The 22,413-nt window shown below is 33.3% G+C and overlaps 2 protein-coding genes across 8 annotated transcripts in view; both read right to left on the bottom strand.

Annotated features, from left to right (window-relative positions):
- Positions 1 to 22,413, bottom strand: part of LOC143232694 (uncharacterized) — a 408,737-nt gene that overhangs the window by 231,093 nt on the left and 155,231 nt on the right. The window lies entirely within an intron of this gene.
- Positions 1 to 22,413, bottom strand: part of LOC143255423 (dynein axonemal heavy chain 6-like) — a 116,511-nt gene that overhangs the window by 33,601 nt on the left and 60,497 nt on the right. The window contains exon 1 of one of the 7 annotated variants that reach the window (XM_076511141.1): positions 1,423 to 1,661. The exons of 2 other annotated variants lie outside the window; for them this stretch is intronic. Coding sequence is in view for 1 of the 5 variants with exons in the window: in XM_076511089.1 (XP_076367204.1) it covers positions 1,423 to 1,437 (15 nt within the window). In the remaining 4 variants the exon portion in view is untranslated. Of the gene's footprint in view, positions 1 to 1,422; positions 1,662 to 22,413 lie in introns of those variants that run through there. 4 more of the 7 variants (XM_076511130.1, XM_076511089.1, XM_076511104.1 and 1 more) reach the window with 4 other exon arrangements.

Genomic DNA, 22,413 nt, shown 5'->3' with positions numbered 1-22,413 from the left:
GTAAAGTATACCAAAATATAAAATTTGATAACAAAAAAGTATACAAAAGTAAATCTGAGCTAACTATATTCAGAAGTTTTTTATTTATTCATTTTGGTAATATTTGGTACTACCAATGATCCACCAAAGTTGGTAATGGATAAAAATATTTTTGAGATATTAGTCATTTCTTGAAAAGCAACTTTTACAGCATTTAGAATATTCAAATTATTTAGGAAGAAAAATGTCAAGATATAAGTTCTCAAACAAAACATTATTCTAAGATCTTCAAACAAGATAAAAAGTCTTCCATACTTTATTTTAAAATCAGATCTAACACTATACACACTAGTCTTCATTATCTAAACTTTCTCTGACGTCCTTAACTCTACATGCAGCAAAGCACTACACTTAACAGAGCAGTGATCACTTTCTCCTAGATGTTCTGAAATTTCAACCCTCTTGATCATTTCTATATTTAAAGTTAGCAATAAATTTCAAAAACAGCAGTTTTTAGTTAGTTTCTTGAATAGCTGATAAAGAAAGCCATCTTGGACTGTTTCCAAAGTGCTTACTTTCTTTCACAGTTTGACTCTAGCATTTACCAATCTTCATGTCTGAAATTAAAGTCAACCATAATTACAACTTTTTTTTATTAACAGCTGAAATCCTCATTGTAAAGTTTCTTATTAATTTCATCATTAACATTTGGTGGTCTGTAATAAATTCCCATTAAAAGCATTTTTCCTTTATATTCACTAATAGTAACCCAAATAGATTCAGGGTCATGGCTATTATCTTTTATATTCTCAACTCCAACAGGATGTAACTCATATTTTACATATAAAGTCACTCCTCCCAGTGTTTTAATACTCTATTTCAATTAAATAGCCTGTAACCCTGTATTTCAATGAAATTTTTGTAATTAAAATCATCTACATTTAAATATATTTCAGTTATTCCCTTTATATCAGAATTTTATGTTCCTAACAGCACTCTAAAGTTATCAGTTCTATTTCTTACACTTCTAGCATTACAATACTACAATGAACCCTATCCTAAGTTTTATACCAATTTTGTACGTTAAAGTTTTCTCAGCCTCTTATTCTTTTTTTTTTTTTTTAGTTTATCATTGGTCTCTCATGGTCTAGTCTTTCCCTTACATCTAAGCTAATAGTCTTAGCAGACAAGCCAACCCATATCCTATTTAAATGTAAACCATCCATTCCAAAGAGCTATTATACACTGAATTGCTCCTTCAAGTCTTAACCAGTCAATCTGTTCCTTTCTACATATCAGTATAAGCCTATCATTTCGCCCTTGTGAATTACATATAATTTCATACCCACAGTTAATTCTGGGTAATATTCCTGACCAAATAATTTATGGATTCTTTAAGTACTTTTAACCCATCGTATGTATTAATCTTCTTCTTTATCCTACCTTTACTAACATCATTAGCTCCTACACGTACCACAAAAAAATTGCATCTTTGGTATTCCTCTTTAATCTCCGTTCTTCAGTTGTATCTTTCATCTACACCAGGGGTTCCCAACCTTTTGGCACTCGCGACTTAAATGTAATTGATGAAATAAAATTAATGTTATCCCAAGCTACTTCTAACAAGGCTTCGCGACCCACCGGTTGGGAACCCCTGATCTACACCCTAGGGTAACATAATTTCGTCCTTTCCTTCCGAAGTTCACAAACTACCTGATACACAATGCTGAAATCTGTTGCTAAATACTTTACAGTAAAATAGGTTCATTAGAAATAAATTCGCTACTTTTAGCTCTAATAGTTTTTCTAACGTTCTGAAAGCCATTGTTCAAACAGGATAACACTTAAAAAAGGTTATTTGTAACATTTACAATATATTGAAACGTATATTACAATTACGAAGACTACTAAATTATCAGTTATACATTTATGATACTATGATGAGAACCCGATCTTAATTGTTACCCCATATAGTGATGAATATATCACAAATAAACTTTAATTGCAGGTGTTTAAAATAAGCATTCAGTTATGATTTATAACCAGATTTATATAATTCAATTTATTAACGCTTAAACCCGTATCTTGAAGGAGGGTAACTTTTATACATAAATTATTTACTGTATTAAAAGTAACTTCTCCTCTACTTTACTATCACAAATATTTGCCATTTTTCAACATGTCGGAGCACTAATTGCTAATACATGTATGAGGCGTACTATTTCTGTAAGCTTCCGTATAAGATTGAGCAAAAATCGCGATATATGATGCACTAATATACTAAATCTTCACTATTTTAAAATATGTAATATGGTATTAGGCATAGAATTTTTGTATATTAATCAGGATGAGTATACCAATATTATGTGTATTAATATATCTTTTAGTCTTCACACGTTTTGGGTAAGTATCGCATTATTATATACACTTTTTATAAATGGCCTGGCATGACCTAGCGCATTAAGGCGTGCACTTCCTAATCTGAGGGTCGCGGGTTCGCGCCCGAGTCGAGCCAAAACTCGAGCTCGTTTTTCTAGCCGTGGGGGCGTTATAATGTTACCGTCAATCCCACTTTTCGTTAATAAAAGAGTAGCCCAAGAGTTGGCGGTGGGTGGTGATGACTAGCTGTCTTCCTTCTAGTCTTACACTGCTAGATTAGGGACGGCCAGCACAAATAACCCTCGAGGAGCTTTGTGCGAAATTCCAAAACAAAACATCTTTTTATAAATATTCATGAATTTAATGTGAGTGTCGTGGTATTACGTGAATCATTTTGTGCCTTTTCGAGTATTTAAATTGAGTATTGCGATATTAGATAGCTTCATTTTTGTGTAAATCTTTACGTATTTCGGATGAGTAACGCGATATTAAGTGTAACATTTCTATTTTACGTCATGTAATTGACTTTCGTTCCCCGCTGGTATAGCAGAAAATCTACAGATTCACACGGCTCACATGAGGGGTTCGATTCCCCGCAGTGGACTCAGCTGTTAGCCTCATGTGACTTTGCTATAAGAAAACATCCACAAACTATTAAACCTATATTTTGAAACAAAATATATCTAAAATATAAATATAATCGTTATAGCACTATAATGGGTCCATGTTTCTTTTTTAGGTTGTTTTCCCAAACAGTAGTGTTCACCCATGAATTCGACGAAACTACTATAATTCAGAGGAAATAGTGAAACAAAGAATATACCATATATGGCACCACCTTTTTCCGAAATTTTATTTTTGGCGATAGTATCTCAGAAGTATCGCAAGGAGAAGAATATAAATGGCTGTTTTCACTATTAATCTTTTTGTTTTCATTCTGCATTGTTTTAATGGTCCATTATATTTGTGCAAATAAATATAGGGAATATCATATTACTGTGTGAAATTTATTTTTGCGCTGTCTCTCATGCCTTTATGTGAATTAGATTTATTTATCTCTAGACATGCCAAAACATGTATATGGGATTTGTATGTGACATGTTGACGACAACAATAGATACCATTTAAATGCATGTACTCTGAAGCACTGTATAATAATTATTCAGCTAATTTTAAAATTATTCGAGTGTCGATAATTTGTACTTATTTACTTATCATTACAACATAATGTATCTAAATTGATGAAATAGAATTTCTATTCACACTAGGTATGTAACATTTAAAAGCTATCTTATCTGGAATATACTGACGCAATTAAATACGTCTTTAGTAATTACTATAGCTGATTAAAATATAATAATATTTTCAAAATTGATAATGAAACAAAATAAACAATTTCGTAAGACAGAAAAAAACGAAGAATCATTTCTGATCCATGTCAAACACTTTAGGTTTTTTCGTTTAATTATCCTAAATTTATGACGTATAACTAAATATCTGATATTATCCCTATATCTTTTATTGTTCCTAAGGTCTACACAACTTTATTAAATGGTTTATTTGTTAAAAGACTCTCACCACATCTGTTACCAAGCAATTTTAACTGAAGTTTTTTCTTTCGCATTTGTCGATTACAACTCGAAATGAGATACATGTTATGAAACCATTATGAACAAATTAGAGGAATGTGAAAATATCACCTACTTATGTTTTTATAACAAATGTAGACCTATTGGCTTTTAAATATTTAGACAGTTTTTGGTGTATAAATCATAAGTTTATAGCAACCACTTCATGGTATGAGGTTTAAAAATCAGCGAAAATAATAATAACATACTCGATGCTGTGTATACTGTAATATTTGGTTTATGACGTACTCAACCATCTGTGCACTATAATGTCTGATTTATAACCCTCTACTTAATCTAATGTCTGGTTTGTAACATACCAAATACGCTGTATACTTTAATGTATTTTATAGCGTACTGAGTCCTCTGTGTGCTAAAATGTGTGATTTATAAAGTACTAAAGCCTCTTTATACACCAATTGTTGTTTTATAACTACCTAAATCTCTGTGTATTCTGATATCTGGTTTTTAAATAAATGTTTGGTTTATAATTATTCATTTCTCTGTATACACTGATGTTTGATTTATAATGTACTCAATCTTTCTTTAGAATTGTAGATTATTTCTGTGTTTTGCAGCATTTTATACCTGTTTGTTTAGGAGCCTATCTAACGTTAACCTTAAATGTAACCTGTTCCAACATTAGTACATTACAGTGGAACAAATAGTGTTGTTGCAGATGATATATAAACAGAAATGTTGTGAATTCCGAAAAAAACAACAACTTTTTCTCAAAATATTTATATCCTTATTAGTTTATTACCCCTGTTGCTTTTGTAGAAAATATCTTTCATGGACTTCTCTAAGAACATCACATTATCTTTTGATTATTATATAAACAGAGAACCATTATTCATTAAATCATCGTTATCGGATTCAAACTAGGTTCAAGTTATATAAAAATATTACCTCTATTCTTCTGAGTTAAATATATCTAACAATTTTGCTTTAATACTGCTGAATCCGAGTTATTTAATAATATTAATGAAACGGGAAGGAGCTATCCATCTCGTATTGTAAAGTAATTTCTTGATCACTGAAATGAAAAAAAAACCTGTCCGTTCTGAATATTAATGTTGTTCTTTAACACGACGGCGCCCACACGACCCATTGGCGAGTCGTTCTCTGTTTTCTTTTTAAAGGGCCACTTTTTGGCCGGGACACAATAGCTACGTATATAGATGGGAGTGGGATATCAAGACAACATTTCCTTTCTGGAACCTGGAAAGTATCGGCAAAATTGCCTTTGGAGCCAACGTGTTAATTTCTGAAAAGTGAAGGAGCTATCTACCTTATGTTGCAAAGACATTTCTTCGTCACAAAAACGGGTAGAGGAGATGCATATTTCAACTTAATATATTGATGAAAGGGTAAACATATTTGGTGTGACGGGAGTAATTCGAATCCGCGATTTTCAGCTTGAATCGACTCCACTTTCCTGTTTAGCTTTATACAGCATCACATCTGCTACAACTATAACAAAACTAAATTAGTGTAAGATTCAATACATTCTAGTGGTAACATGACTCATATCAGCATATGAGTATAATGTATATATCAGTATTAAGTGTTAAATTATTCTCTAATGTTTAGAACTACAAACTACTTGTGAAACATGAAACTTGACTATTTGTACATTTCTGAAGAAATGTTAGAAGATAAACTATAGTTATAAGTAAAATAATGACTATATAGAACAGATAGGTTTATGAACTTCTGGAACACCATCTATATAAATCTGTGCAACAGTTCTAGCTGGTTATGTTTCTTTATGAAGTATTCTGTTGTTATATTGTCTTTGTTCTACTTGAAGACACACCTGACTTGCTTTTTTAATTGTCATTTAACAGAGATCTATCATTCCTGTTCATGATTTAAGCAGATATATTATAAAATAAGATATCATTTCTGTGTTCGTTCAGAGCCATCTGGGTGCTATCTGTGTTAGCTATCCATAATTATGAAGTGATGAACTAGAGGGAAGCCAACTAGTCAAAAATATTGACCACCAACTCTTGATCTAGGCTTTTATTAACGTACAGTAGAACTAACTGTTAGATAAAGTACAACCTCGAAAACAACCAACAAATAAGTCAGACGTCACAACAATATAAGTTTTTATATTATAAAAATCACTCACTCAGAAAACATATGAGAGAGTGCCGTTTGGGGCGACAAAACACCAGTTACAGTAGATGTATTTAAAAACTGGACGGTGCGAGTGGGTACATTACTCAACCATCTCGATGAAATTTACAAGCAAAGAATAAATGAAACCGAGTCCAATTCTACAACAAAAGATATATACTTTATTAACATAAGATATGAATGCTTATAATCAATGAAAAATAATAAAGTTCACTACATAAACATTTACAGCTTCAGTAACTTACAATAGTTCTATAATGTTTCTAGCCCTATCAATATTAATTATATAATTTTAATTACTTCTGGATTATACATCATATTTTCACCTGGCAATATTGTTAATAAAAGGAGAGTAGTAATTACAACTTACATTAAGTTATTGTAGTACAAGTCTTAGAAGTATAGATAAACTACCATTTTCCGCCTGTATATCTTGGGAACTTCACTGAAAGAACCAGAAGAACAGGAAAATCTGGAACATTTTGGAGAAGTCTCGAGGGAACAACCACATTTTTGGTCCAAAGATATCAATGTTTATATTGTTTGGCAGCATAATACATCTAAACATATAAGGGTAGACTTCGAAGTGATTGGTCCAACAATTAGAGTTGACTCTTCTTTCATTAGTGATTGGTAACTGAAGACTTTATGTTAACTAATGTAAAAGGTTACCTGTGTACACAGTTTCTCATCCTCTATAGTCTATCCTCAATAATCATATTCTTCCAGACAAGTGGTATGAGATTACATTTGAGATCCCTGAACACAAGTGTTTAAACCCACACATTCGTCTAGTTGAAGCACTTAACGTCAGTATCCTCTCCATTATTACTGATATATAGACAATGTTAGTTACTCTTGATAGGTTTTGTTCAAGGCTTCTCTTTCGTTAGCATTTCACAATTATGCATGTGTTTACTGTAAAGTGACCTGTCCCGTTCTTTTCTATACAGTTGGTTGTAGTAGTGTTCATAGAAAATATACTCCCCTTCTTCCTTCGTAGTAAATACAGACACGTGGACACCAAAGTCATGTGCCCACTGTCCTATGAAAAGGAGGTCGGACACTGTAGGTCCTTCAGTATTCAGTCCACAGTCTTCAGTCGACAACAACGTAATTGATATTTTCTTAATAATATATACTCCCGATATTTGAAACCCTTTGTTGTTCACTACGACACTCTTCTCAAAATAGGGGCTGTAGCAAGTTCACATAATCTAAGTATTCATAACACACAACAAACTTTGCTATATAATATGTTCCGTTTCTTAGTGGCTTTTCACGTACGAAGGACTTTACTTCCTGTTTGTCATAATTTCCGAAACTCTTTCCTATTATGGTTGACATTTCGATTCGTGAAGTTTCGCTTTTTCTCGGTAAATGTTTTCGATGCAGTTTCAATTGAATTATATCAGTTTATCGGTAATTTATATTCCTGCTAATTTAGCCTTATAATTTTCACTTCAAATAGGTCGTGTTTATTTAAAAATTTGCTGCTGTTGTAGATGCTGTTGAAAACTACCCAATTATTAGCCCTTTGTCTTATCGCTGAGCCAAGTAATGTAGTACAGTTGTTTTTACCTGTTTCTAGACGATCGTATATGAAAGTATCTTTTCATACATTTAATGTTCTCAGTTTTATAACTTGTTTATAGTTTAGATTTCACTACATTCACTCTCAGCTATTAACATATAAGTAAACTTACAAGCAAAAGAAAGACTTTTTGTTTGTTTTGGAATTTCGCACAAAGCTACTCGAGGGTTATCTGTGCTAGCCGTCCCTAATTTAGCAGTGTCAGACTAGAGGGAAAGCAGCTTGTCATCACCACCCACCGCCAACTCTTGGGCTACTCTTTTACCAACGAATAGTGGGATTGACCGTCACATTATAACGCCCCCACAGCTGAAAGGGCGAGCATGTTTGGCGCGACGGGGATGCGACCCTCAGATTACGAGTCGCACGCCTTAACACACTTGAAAAGATATAAGTTTATTCTTCAAGTTAAAGTTACAGCTGTTTTAATCAGTTCTTCACTAGTTTTTTTTACTTCTAACCCGGTTGTATAACACATCTGAGCCAAATGTGTATTCAGTTTCTCGTTCTTGTCCTTTTAACACTTTTTGTGTTAAAGTGTTAACTACTGAATCTTCGTTCTACTCTTTAATTATATGGTCTAAGCCCCATAATAGTCTAATCCAGTTTTTCTTCCTTTATGACGTGTTCATAAGTAGTGTAATAATAAGCACCATCTTTCTAACCTAGATGACAATAAGACAATACCTATCAATAAGTCTGAGGCATCTCTGTTTAGAATGCATTTTAGTACAAATTAGGTAAATCAATGTTGGAGCTTTCAATAGTGTATCTCTTACCTTCTCAAAGGCGTCTTGTCTTTTGTCTGTCCAGCAAAAAGTACGTCTTTCTCAGTCAATTCTGTAAAAGGCATGGCTAACATTACAAATTGTGAAATGGATCCTCTCTGAAAACCTACAAGACGTAGAAATGAATATTTACTTATATTTTACTGTTTCCGGTAATAGATAATTTTTACATAATTCCAGTTTAATTTTATCAGGTTTTACACTTTCTGTGGTTACTATGTTACCTAAGTATTCTGCTTCTTTACTTAAAAACGGATATTTTCTTGGCTTAAGCTATAAACTAAACTTACCGAGCCCATTGAATGTGTCTTAAACAATATTTTATCAAACTGTTTTAATGACCAACGACATTCTGACTTGTACGATAATACTGAGGTTAGAATCTGAGACAAATCGAACACCAGAAGCAACAAAAAAAAACTCCTTTGTAACTAAAATTGCATGTGAAGCTTCTTTCCCCGGATACAACTCCCACTTTGTGAATTTTTATAAGAACTTTTTCTGGTGTTATAACCTCTACTTTTTCACATGAATTGTACTCTAGTGGTGTATTGGATTGTTTGTTTTTGAATTTTGTGCAAAGCTACACGATGGCCATTTGCGCTAGTCGTTCCTAATTTAGCAGTGTAAGACTAGAGGGAAGGCAGTTAGTCATCACCACCCACCGCCAACTCTTAGGCTACTGTTTTACCATCGAATAGTGCAATTTATGGTCACAGTATAACGACCCCACGGCTAAAAGGGCAAACATGTTTGGTATGATGGCGATTCGAACCCGAGACCCTCGAATTACGCATGCCAGGCTCCGTGGTGTATTAGAAGGTACGTAAAACATGCATATTGAACTTATTGTTTAAACATTATTATTTATTCATAACTTTTATATCTTTCTAAGAATATACCACTGTTTTACCAACAGCAATATATGTACAAAATCAGGTGTTCAAAGGCAAACTTCATCTCTTTTCTCCCCAACAATCAGTTCCAGATCAAGATGATCGTACAACCTAGGCACCTTGTGTTTGTAGATCCTATAAGCCGTACAAATTAAACCAAAATTTAGATAAATATATAGATTTTCTAAACATACATCACCGTATATGCGCAAATGCTATGCGAATTAACATTTTTATCGATAATATACTAATACCCTGTAATATATTGAATTCTATTAAAATGGTTTAGTTTGAAATAATTTATGAAATAAGAAAGCTTGTTCAGTGAAATATATTCATGTGAATGTGAGTACGCAGACTAATGAGTATATACAAAAATATATCGTATAAGTTATAGATGTAATAAAGATTTTACAGTAAAATGTGTCTTTCATGTTTATTATTTTTTGGCCCTCTAAAATTAACGTTTAAGGAAAATTTTCTTGGACCTACAGTTTTTCGTAGTCCCTAGGCACTGCGCCTAATAAATAATTCGGCCATACCAAAAATATACCTTTCAACTCGTCGTACATCTTTGTTATTCACCCGGTGCATACGAGTCTGCAGTGTGTATAAAGGCTATCTAAAGAAACCAGATTTGGGCAGTAAGAGTGGAGAAGCTTTATTTTAATATTGGTATTAATTTTTAAAATACTTTTTCCTGACAGGATACATTACAATTTATATCTAAAAGACTTAGTAATCGGATTTACATATATTTTTCGAACGTTTTTGTTTGCTTGTATGTTGGATTTTTTTTCTTGTTAAGCACAAAGCTACACAAAGAACTATTTGTGCTCAGCCCATCGCTAGCATCGAAACCCGGATTTTAATGTTAAAAGTCCTGAAGCTTATTGCTGAACCATTTCGAAACATTGATTTTATTTTTTAGTAATAATAACTGTTATTGTTGTACGATAAATAATTATACAAGTCTTTGTTCGTATTATGTGGTTCAAGTTTCACTACAGGTGTTACGGGTTGCAGTAGTTTCTAATTAACATAAATACTAAATAAAACAAGAGACTGTTATAAAACCTTTAAGGATGACTAAATATTAAGATATGTAAGTTTGTTTGTTTTTAATTTCGCACAAAGCAATTCGAGGGCTATCAGTGCTAGCTGTTCCTAATTTAGCAGTGTAAGACTAGAGGGAAGGCAGCTAGTCATCACCACCCACCGCCAACTCTTGGGCTACTCTTTTATCAACGAATAGTGGGATTGACCGTAACATTATAATACCTCCACGGCTGAAAGGGCAAGTATGTTTGATGCGATCGGGATTCGAACTCGCGACCCTTGAATTACGAGTCGAACCCCTTAACCCACCTGGCCATGCCGGGTCAAGATATATAAATCAGATTCTATGTAAAAGAAAAAGACGTCGTATATGCTTAAAGTTTACAAAATACAAATAGCGGAAGTAAAAAAAAACACTTCACATTGCAGCTTTTATTTACCCCTTTGACTGCGGTTATTTTATAAACAGGCGAGGAATTTTTTTCCGAAACCGTACACTGCATACAACACATTCGTCTTCGCCGCCGTGGACAGACCATACTCTATACGGTGAATCAGCGATCAATGGGTAAAAGTGGCTTCAGTTTATCAGCATCTTATTGTCCATAGGTTTTTATGGTTATTTAAAATTCACACCAGATAGTTACAGATTTAACAATTAACTTATAACCAAGAGAACATTTCAATATTACTCTGGTAGATAGAAAATTATTTGTTGCTCATATTTTGACGCTTGTTAGGTTAGGGTTGATGATCGTGGCCCACTGATCAGCATGTTTTTCTGCTGATCGTGGTGACGAAAGTTCAATTCATGATATCCAACTGTTAACTCTAACACTCAATCTTCCTGTACAGTTAAGAGCAAGCAGCTACATAGGTAACGGTAGAGTTTAGTGGTTGCCCCCCCCTAATCATGCGCTCTAAATTAGTAATTCTATGTCTAAACTTAAGGTGCCTCTGAGCTGAACACTTAGCGTAATGTATGACATATGATACTTTTTAAGCTGTGAACATGAGAATCGTTAAATTAGGCTTAGCATTTGAAATATTATAACATATTCTTAGCTCTGTTTATTTGTGTTTCAAAGTTTATGTTAACTACTGAATCTTCGTTCTACTCTTTAATTATATGATCTAAGCCCCATAATAGTCTTATCCAGTTTTTCTTCCTTTATGACGTGTTCATATTTATTTACATCATCTTTTACCTTAATTCTACACAATGCATCTATGTTAGAGTGTTCTCTACCTGGTCATTGTCTACCTTCGAAATCAGTATATATGATTAGGGTATTTTCCTAATAGCCCCAGATATTTGTATCTAATATCCGTTTTACAGAGGAAAGTGTGTACAATTAAGAGCAAGCAGCCACATAGGTAACGGTAGAGTTTAGTGGTTGCCCCCCCCCCTAATCATGTGCTCTAAATTAGTAATTCTATGTCTAAACTTAAGGTGCCTCTGAGCTGAACGCTTAGCCTAATGTATCACATATGATACTGTTCAAGCTGTGAACATGAGAATCGTTAGATTAGGCTTAGCATTTGAAATATTATAACACATTCTTAGCTCTGTTTATTTGTGTTTCAAAGTTTATGTTACCGAGAGTAAGTATGAAAGTAAACTTAATTGGAAAAAGGGTGTTTCTGAGTTATTTTTTTTAAATATCTGAACAACGTCAGACTTCCAAGTTTTTTTATGATGGCTTTTAAACATTTAATAAAAAGTGAGTTAGTTACAATTAATTCCTTCACCCTTAACTAAAGAAAATAAATAAATAATTTTATTTCTCTAAAGTCCTGCTAATTATTTACAAGTCTATTCCGCCAAAAATTAAATTTTTGAGTGTAGTATATAACAATAAAAGAAAAGAAAACCAAGATTAGCATTGATCGCTGAAACCGCTTGATTAAGTCGAAAGAAATATTAGGCTTAAAACAATGGTTAGAACTTAAGCATAGCTATGGTTGAAGTAGTAGTAACACGTCTTACTGGTAAACAATAAAATTAAGCTATGTATGAGTAAACTGGCAGAATATATTATAATTATGCAAAGTGATGTTTCTAATATCAACAGTCCTGTTAGTGTTTCAACATTTGCAGCGCGAACTGCAGGAACTTATACATTCTGATAATAAAGTCAGAAAAAGAGTGTTTATTCTTAACATAACATAATATGACCAAATTTGTCTTCCAGCTACTTCTAAACATAGTTTTGTATCTAACTGAGCTTTTTCACTCTTGTTGATTACCAACTAATCCTTTTCTAAAGCACTACTTTTGAAATATATTGTCCTAAAAATGTTTTATTACCAAGGAACTTTAACCGCTATTTTAATCACGAATTTATAGGTTTATTTTGGAATAGCTCAGTGTCCTCTCAAACGAAAAGTTATAACCTTTATTATACTTTAAAAAAAAAACCTTCAGTTTTAATGTTTTTCTTTAATATGTGTAAATTTATCGAAACTCAGAAACTAAATAAATGAATAGACTAATCAGTTATAAAATGATTTACATAGGAATGTTCTTAGCCGACTTCATCAACATTATTCTTGTTAGAGTATAGTATATAGAATTTTATATCTTAATGCGCTTTTCTTTTATTCAGGTTTAACTTGGAGTTTTGTCTTTCACATAACAAGAGTTTTATAATATATATATATATATATACATTAAAAAACTTTTAAGAACTAATACCTTTTTCAATCTACCCATAAACAGCTGTCATATGTTTGTTGAACTATATTGATATTCACACAAAACTACTCTAGAGTTATATGCACTAGGTGTTCTTAATTTTGAGCTGACAGATTAGAGAGGAAAGTGTGGGGGATTGCTAGTTAATAGCATCCACATCAACACTGGGGTTGTTTTTGTTTGACCAGTTATTATGATTTGAATATCATCTTTTAATGTACCCATAGCCCCGAAGTTCGGAACACGATTTTATTTTTTATTTTTTTTAGCGGAAACGGGGCATGAACCCCGTACGTGTATATGGACATGCTAACCACTGGGCCCTGTTGTATCCATAATAGTTTAAAAAATAAAAGTTTATTTTCAAAAATATTATTCAGTACCTCGAGAAAATTTGAACAAGTTTGTTGTGCATCTTTTATATCTTTAAAACGCCCTCCGGTGGCTCATCGAATCGTCTGAAGGTTCAAAACGGGATTTCGATATTATATGTGGGTACAAGCCAAATAACCAGCCCCTTTGTGTAGCTTTGTACTCGGCATTAAAGGAAAATAAACAAGTTTTATTATATACATTCGTAAACATTAACAAAGAAAGGTGTACATTTTTTATACGTACTCTGAGTTCGTTTGTTTGTTTGTTTGTTTGTTTTGGAATTTCGCACAAAGCTACTCGAGGGCTATCTGTGCTAGCCGTCCCTAATTTAGCAGTGTAAGACTAGAGGGAAGGCAGCTAGTCATCACCACCCACCGCCAACTCTTGGGCTACTCTTTTACCAACGAATAGTGGGATTAACCGTCACATTATAATGCCCACATGGCTTAAAGGGCGAGCATGTTTGGTGCGAGGGGGATTCGAACCCGCGACCCTCAGATTACGAGTCGAACACCTCAACCTCCTGGCCATGTGTCGAAACCACGTTAGTGGAATATCATTTACCATAACATCCTTACATTATCAACCATTTGCAGTTAGCATAAAGTGTCTTAATTAATATGTTTTACATATTAAAGTCTGAAACACGTGAAAAAATCTAATGTATTTTTAGATGTAAAAAGTTATTTGTTCGGGATAAGATAATGAACTAAAATGTTTGGTTTAGCATTTACTAAAAACCATTCATATTACTTGAACTATGTGTATATATGCATATATAAGTGTAAGAACAGAAATTTACACTTGTCTGTTGGTGAAACAATCAATGAATTATATTTGTTGGTTTTTACTTTTAATAACTGTACCTTAAAGACGCCGACTTGAAATAAATCAGCTTAGAAAGCATGACAAAGATGTTCATCATCTTACAGGTCTCTTCACTGTCCTCTATTACGAGTTCACAGAAACCTCATTTTAGCCCTTATATCCATTTCATCTTGATTATTATAACCTCGTCCTCGGGAGTTCTGCGAGAACATTTCTTGTCATATGTTGACATTGTAATTATATTTCTCACTCGATTCCCTTTTTATTTAAAACCTGTTTAGTTTATTTGACCGTCTCGCTAGACCAGTAGTTCGCTATGTGTGACCCTTGGATTGCTGGTGGTTCAAAAGAAGTCCTCCAGGTGGTTCGAAGGCTGGTTTTAAATGCAAATCAAATCAAAAGCTGCGCCATTCTTCCTATAATTACGATGAACGCGGGTTGGGTAAAAGCAATAGATAGTTTGTGAACTACTGCACTACACGCGCATAAACAGTGTTATTTAAAGTAAATATGACACCTAACACAACTTTGAATGCTACTTAATGGTCATTTTCGTCATGCTTATACAGAAACTTGGATGGGGTATCAAAAGTGCCATCTATCGAACATAATAAAAAATCACCTGAAATATTTGGAAAACAATAAAAAAAAAAAAAAACACTCCAGGCTTCAACGTGAGTTTATGTTTAACTTGTTATTTATTATTATTTTATTTCATTGATTATTGATTCACGGAATGTTAAATGTTTCATTTATTATTCAATTCATTCCAATTTTTATTTTTATGAACCTAAGTTTTTGCTGTAATGTTTATACTGTCTTGTTCTTCAATGAACATAAAATATACAAAAGTGCTTGAGACACATCATTGGTATTTTTGTATTTTATAACTTGTATTTCATTATTTCTTTAATAATATTTTTATTGAAAGTATTGGTTAGTTGTTTATCTTTTTTGTTGTTCTCTAAATTTTTGTGATAATATAAATGTTTATTGTTGGGATTATTTCGACGCTTTTAACATAGTATATGGATTTATAGCTAACCTTAATATAGGAAGCTGGCTGAATTATTTACCAACAAACTAACTCAGTGTAAAATCTGTGTCAAGTTAGATCTATGTCAAAACCATGAACTTTTACAGATACGTTTATTGCTCGACAGAACTAAATGACCACATAAGGAACTCCATTAAATTTAGGCATAGCTCTCGCTAATTTAGAAACAAATGTATGTAGAAATATTTGATTTTGAGAGTGTATGTTTTATTAAACTGGCATAAGTTTTTCCTGGCATTAACGCTCACACATCAATATACAGTATTATGACAATTAGCTGGTCACCTGAGATATAACCTCATGTTTTAACCGATGAATAAAAACTCTGTCTTGAGCTCAAGCTAATTGGTTAAAGATATATATTTAAAACAAATTGTTACGTGATATTGGTATTGATCTTGAAGTGGTATAATTTCAGGATATTGTTGTTTTTTTTCGAACTTAGTTTTTCTTCTTTCTCTGTTTTTTTTTTCATAATTCCTTTCTTTATTGAAACTAATAGCATTCTTATTTCTTTTGCATTGTTTAGTAACGTTTATATCAAGTTCTGGCCAGGCATGGATTTATTAACATTTTTATTGTAGCTGGTGAACTTTATATTATAAAGGTTTGAAAGTTTTACTTTGGATTTCTGTGGCTATTAAAGTCTAATAAATTGTTCTTTGTTCGACCCTGGTTAAAGGGGTGTTTTACTTTTGTTCGTTGGCCTGGCATGGCCGAGCGCGTAAAGCGTGCGACTCGTAATCCGAGGGTCGCGGGTTTGCGCCCGCGTCGCGCTTAACATGTTCGCCCTCCCAGCCGTGGGGGTGTATAATGTGACGGTCAATCCCACTATTCGTTGGTAAAAGAGTAGCCCAAGAGTTGGCGGTGGGTGGATGATGACTAGCTGCCTTCCCTCTAGTCTTAGACTGCTAAATTAGGGACGGCTACCACAGATAGCCCTCGAGTAGCTTTGTGCGAAATTCCAAAACAAACAAACAAACCTTTGTTCGTTACAAGGCTTTTTGAATTATTTGGTATATAATAATGCGAAGTTCAGGCCTAAATTCATAAACAAATTTAGAAACTACTGCAACTACTATTACAGTAATAACGTGTATCCTAACATTTTATCGATTGGTAACAAATTTGACTTTTTTTAGATCAAGAACTACTTGATATTTCATACACTAAATACATAGCTGAATTCTAATCACTACTCAATAAATACTTTACTAAAATCTAAATCACCGAACTAACTCGTATCTACTACTAAAGTTTCCATGTCTAGATTTTAATAAAAATTTCTCGACCTCAACATCATGAGCTCTTTAGCTACCATATATGTTAAAACGTTGAAATTATAGCGTAAATTTTTCTTGTGCTATTAATTCAAAAATCAAAAACCAGGAAGAACTGACGCCAGAAAGGAATGTTAACTAAATATATAGAAGTTTTGTAATTCTAAATGAACACAGACGTTCTTCTTTAGTGTTTGTTCTTCCGATTTTTGATCTATACTTCGACTTCTGATTGATAATAATTGTAATCCAGTTATTCCTCTGAAAGTCTAATCTGTTGTAAACTGAAAAGGTGTCTCCATTAAAGTCTACGTATTTACAACGTTAAAATCAGGGGTTCGATTACCCTCGGTGGACTCAGCAGATATCCCGATGTGGCTTTGCCATAAGAAAACACACACACACACACTCTCTATTAATAATGTTTATCCTCTCAAGTGTTTAAAATCCTGACATTGTCTAGAGCTAATGAAATAAATCCTGAAAATACGGTTGTTATTTTTTTTTTACAAATTATAAAGTTCGAGCATTTTTTCTGTTTTTTCTAATAGTGAAATGAATTTGGTTAATACTTATAATGAAATATGAAGAAGGCAAAGAAACAAATACAAGACCCTTAGTAAGACAGAGGTAAGATTACCGACTTACAACGCTAATATATATGATTCGATTTCCTGCGTTGGATGCAACAGATAGCCCAATGTAGATTTGTTCTGAAAACCAAGCATTCGCAAAATAAATAGCTAATCGTAAATAATACAGTTGAAAATGATAGCTATGTTTCAAGTGTGATCAAGTATATATTATTATTTGTTTGTTTGTTTTTAATTTCGCGCAAAACTACGCGGAGGTAATATAGATTAGAGGGAAGGCAGCCAGTCATCACTACCCACCGCCAACTCTTAGACTACTCTTTTACCAACGAATAGTGAGTGGGATTGACCGTCACATTATAACGCCCCCACGGCTGAAAGGGCGAGCATATTTGGTGCTACGGGGATTTGAACCTGCGACCATCGAATTACGAGTCAAGTTCCTTAACCACATGACGATATCGGGTTGATACTCAGGTTGTATCACAGACATAAAAGTCACAAAATTCAAAACAGAAATTTAATTTTCGAAAACATAGACCTCTAAACTGTACGAAATACAATAAGACGCCCCCACAGCTGAAAGGGCGAGCATGTTTGGCGCGACGGGGATGCGAACCCGCGACCCTCAGATGAGGAGTTGGACGCCTTAACACGCTTGGCCATGCCGGGCCTCAAACTTCGGAATAGTATCATCGTGTTATTGTACATACTTTCAAATATATTTTATAGGTACATTGAACATAATTTTGTAAGGAATTTGTGATCGCCTTAGACTACCAAACAAAATTTTACGCAGATATTTGTCTTCATTTTGTGATCTTACAATAGCTCCTGCGTCACATGCGATATTTATAGCACTGTTGAAAATGTTCACGACAGTGCGAAATGTTATATTGAATTGTGCTATTCACTGTTGTACTATTGCAATGTGAATTAATATTCTGCTTCTTATAACGTATATCTCCAAATAATACTTAATTTTCTATAATAAAATAATTTAAACACTGGTATACGAGTAAATGCAAATGGCTGCTCCGGGGTGACGGTTTATTTGGAAGGAGTGGGAGTTGCTGTGGGTGGAAGCTACCCTAAAATGTTAATTACTCTCCCTTGTAGCCACCACATCCAACAATAAATGTCTCACTTCCTAAATACCACAGTATGTGTGCCTACACCATTTAGAGTGCAGTCCTCTAAATGTTTTTGTCCAAGCCATCTCAGCCCTCTCATAAGGAAAAGGCTAAAAAATGCAAAAATTGAAAATAGCAAAATTTCTCCTGTTTTTTCCTAAACTATTACATATCGAAGTTTCAGTTATCAATGATCTTAAACAACTGGGTAGTTGGTAATGAGACATGACATAGATCCACTTTGGAGAATCCTTATAAACAGCTGATTCAAAACCCCCTACGGTACCTTTCAAGACCCTTACTATTAGTTTTTCGTGTGTCTTGTTCACTTTGTTGTTTTTCTTAGTGCAAAGCTATACAACGGAATACTGGATGTTAGCGTTGTAAGTTCCTAAACTTAACACTAACCCCTTGGGAGAATGATCACTGTAAACTTTATTGTCTTTAAGATCAATGAGATGTTTATTTTTACTTCGTTGATTACCAAAGTTTTGAACTTTTTAGATAAAAGTTACCTGCTGAATTGCACGTTGGTTAAAAAAACAAACCATAATGCACATATTTCATTACAGATATAATAACAAAACAGAGTGTATTTTCATTAGATTTATCGACTATCTCAAAGTCCGAAAATTTCGCATGTGAAAACACGATAAAACTAAGGAAAAGCAAGTTTGTTTCACAATTTTTGCGTGCAGCTATACAAATAGATGTTTTATTAGAGTTACCCTTAATTTTTAGACTAATATAGAGCAGCAGCCACACTCAGCACCCACCACCGTCTACTTGGCTGTTCTTGTTTGACCAAAGAGTGACACTTGAATGTCACTCTTTTAATGTACCCACGGCTCTGAAGCGCAGAAAGCATATTTTATGATAATGGGTAAGAAACCATGAATCGTCAGATTCACAGTCTGAGCACTAGGCCACGTCTGTTTTAGTATTAAGGAGTTGTTGGATTATTTCTTCAATATCGTTTCAATACATTCACACATATAAATATTTTTTTTATTTTTAAGCCCTGCTTCTTTGTAACACCGCCAGTGATACTTCTGACGCATTTTGGACTACACGGTTTTTCTACGAGCTAAAATACAAATTCTTAAGACATATATATATATATATACATATGAATGGATAGAGGCACAGATTTAGAAGGGGTGGATGCTAGCCAAGGTTTACTTGATTGAGGTACAAGTAGTTAAAAGATGATCAGCAACTTAGTACATCTGTAATGTAATTCGAGAAGTGTAAGTAAAGTCCAACACATACTGACGCTTATTTATATAGAGTAAATGACAGTGAACATTTTAAAAATTCAATTAAATCCCATTAAAGTATGGCTGAAAACTCCATTGTCGAAAACAGTAGTTCGTAATGAAACTCCTTATTCACAAGTATTAGGTAAACCATAGAAGATTATGGCTGATACCTAATAAGATAATATTTTTGGCAGTTTTGTTTTCACTTTTATTAATAGGGTTACTATACAGCTCCTCTGTCTTTACTTTTAACGAAAGTTAAATGTTTATACGAATTAGATAGCTTACATATCTGCCTTGTTTGACATATTAGAATAAATACCGTATTTCTTATTATGTTAAAAACTGTTAAATTCATCACGACTCATATCCGTACATTAATTTACCTTGAAAACTAAGTCGACCACAGATATAAAACATTAAATGTGCAATCGTAACATCCTTTTTATAAAGATTCGATGGTCCTCAAAATGACCTTTAATTGTAACTCAGTAACCAGACAAAATTATTACCACTTTGTACAGATCCTGTTGAACCTGTGAAACAGAAAAAGTACATTTAATATTTGAACGATTTTAGATCCTGTTTATACACCCCCTTTCAGCTCGCAAACCCCATTTTACTTTTAAAAGATGCTGTCATATACTAATCATAAAGTGGCATGTTGTAGACTTGAAGAATATGACATTTGATGTAAATTAGACAACAGATATAGTTTTATTCTCAAATGATTATCTGGAGTGTCTTAAAGTTTCAATATATTCTATTCAACCCTTAAACAGTGGGAATGTTCTAGGAAGCAGGATCAGTTGATGATGGCTGATATTTATGGGATGAATTTATAGGAATTGTAGATTGTTGTTCAATGTCAAACATATTTAGGACCATATACGTCACTGATGAAAAGTTTAGGTTTCTCTATTTAATACCTCGATATGCGGAGATTTTCAGTCCACCATTGACCCACGATGAGATGCGATCTTCATCAAGTTCATCCGTAAAATCTACGAGAAACTATTTTAGAGGTGGATCGTTAGTTCCAACTGATATATGAACGATACTATACCACAATACAGGCAGACCTAACTTTCAAATGTGTTGCGAAATTTCATTCAAGAGTGAGAAGTGGTGAGTCAGCTGTAAAGATGTTCTTTCAGTCACTTTGAGGAAAATATTCATGTTTGCGCTTCCAGTGGGGAGCAATAACTCCATCATTGATAATTTTGGCTGGAACACGCATTAATGTACAATATTCTTTAACAAATGTTGCATACGTCAACTGGGCGACATCCGTGATAGCTAACACTCACTAAACTTATAGACATTGTTTCGTTCCATACAAAAGACATCTATCCTTCAATTAAGAATGTGTTTTCTGCACCATTCAGGGTATACTTATTGTTAATCCCTTTTGATCTAGCCATTGTATAGTCACCTGTATGTTTTATAGCCATGGTTGAGGATCGGAGCGGTGGGTAATGAAGAGCTCGAATTACTCGTTTATATAACCTTACACGTGAAAACAATGTTGATGGATATAAGGGGTAGTTATCAAACCTTGAAAAACATCTTGTCCTTGAATTAGATAAAGCACTCTCAGAATGTGTCAATATGAGGACGGCATATTTGAATAAAAATGAAGAAAATGCAATTTTTATTATCGGTTGGTTATGTACATATGTTTTAAAAATGTATAAAAACTGAATAACAAAATATCTTAATATTTGATGTTAGATATCAAAATATTTCCTGTACATCTGTTTCTGTAAAGCAAAGATGTAACTTTCCTCCCGTTACTATCGATGTCATTCCAGAAATTTCTTTCGAAGTTCTGTTGTCATGGTGTCTTATGAATAAAGTCTGATGTTTGGTACGAGTCCCTGACAATTATCTTCGGTTCTTCAGTGTAACAAAGATGGGAAATATTCCTTCTATAATTTTAGTAAGACAAAGGTTTTTGAGAACACAGCTGAAGGTACAAGAATAAAACAGAGGTTGTTAATAATTCTGATCTTAAGGTATTATATCTCCACCGACAATGATACTTGGCTTATTGTAGTTTTTTCCTTAACGTCAAACAAGGAAGCTTTATACCATTAAAAATTGTTTACTTACCGTCAAAATCATGGACCGCTTAGTAATAAATTTCATAGCTTCCTTTATTAGTGTCAAAATCTAATGTTTGTAAAATATCTGTAACATCCCTAAACTGAAGAACATACAAATCATTTGGTTCTATGAACGTAAAGTTTACAGCCTTCATATTTCATTTTTCCACACCAATGATTCTCTGAAAAACATTGTTTTTATTGTTTTTTTAAGATTTTGAAATAATATCTGTATTTATAAAACCTGAGATGGTATAGTTTGACTTTTATCTATAATTTATACCTCTTATATCAGCCCACCGATTTGAAAAATGCATAGGGTGACACGAAACAGTTTTTTCAGGAAGATGTAGATAACACACTATCTATCCTCTGGTGTCACTTCATAGAACTTACATTCACTACCAAATTCCTCTTCTTCATCTGGATTCGGTCCATGTTTTGGACCAGAGAGAGACAGATTTAGTGAAGACCTCTTCCTCCTTCTCTGGAACTGTTATTTTATCTGCACTGCTTCTAAATCGTGAGTAATTAATTAGCATTGTTACTTTTTTGTTGTATTTCTTACAATATATTAAATTTCGTCCATTGTCTGCAGTTTTAATTAA

This window comes from Tachypleus tridentatus, chromosome 1, assembly GCF_004210375.1.
Source record: "Tachypleus tridentatus isolate NWPU-2018 chromosome 1, ASM421037v1, whole genome shotgun sequence".
Classification (NCBI taxonomy): Eukaryota; Metazoa; Arthropoda; class Merostomata; order Xiphosura; family Limulidae; genus Tachypleus; species Tachypleus tridentatus.
Note: the sequence above shows the minus strand (reverse complement) of the source record. Positions and strands in the feature narration are given on the sequence as shown.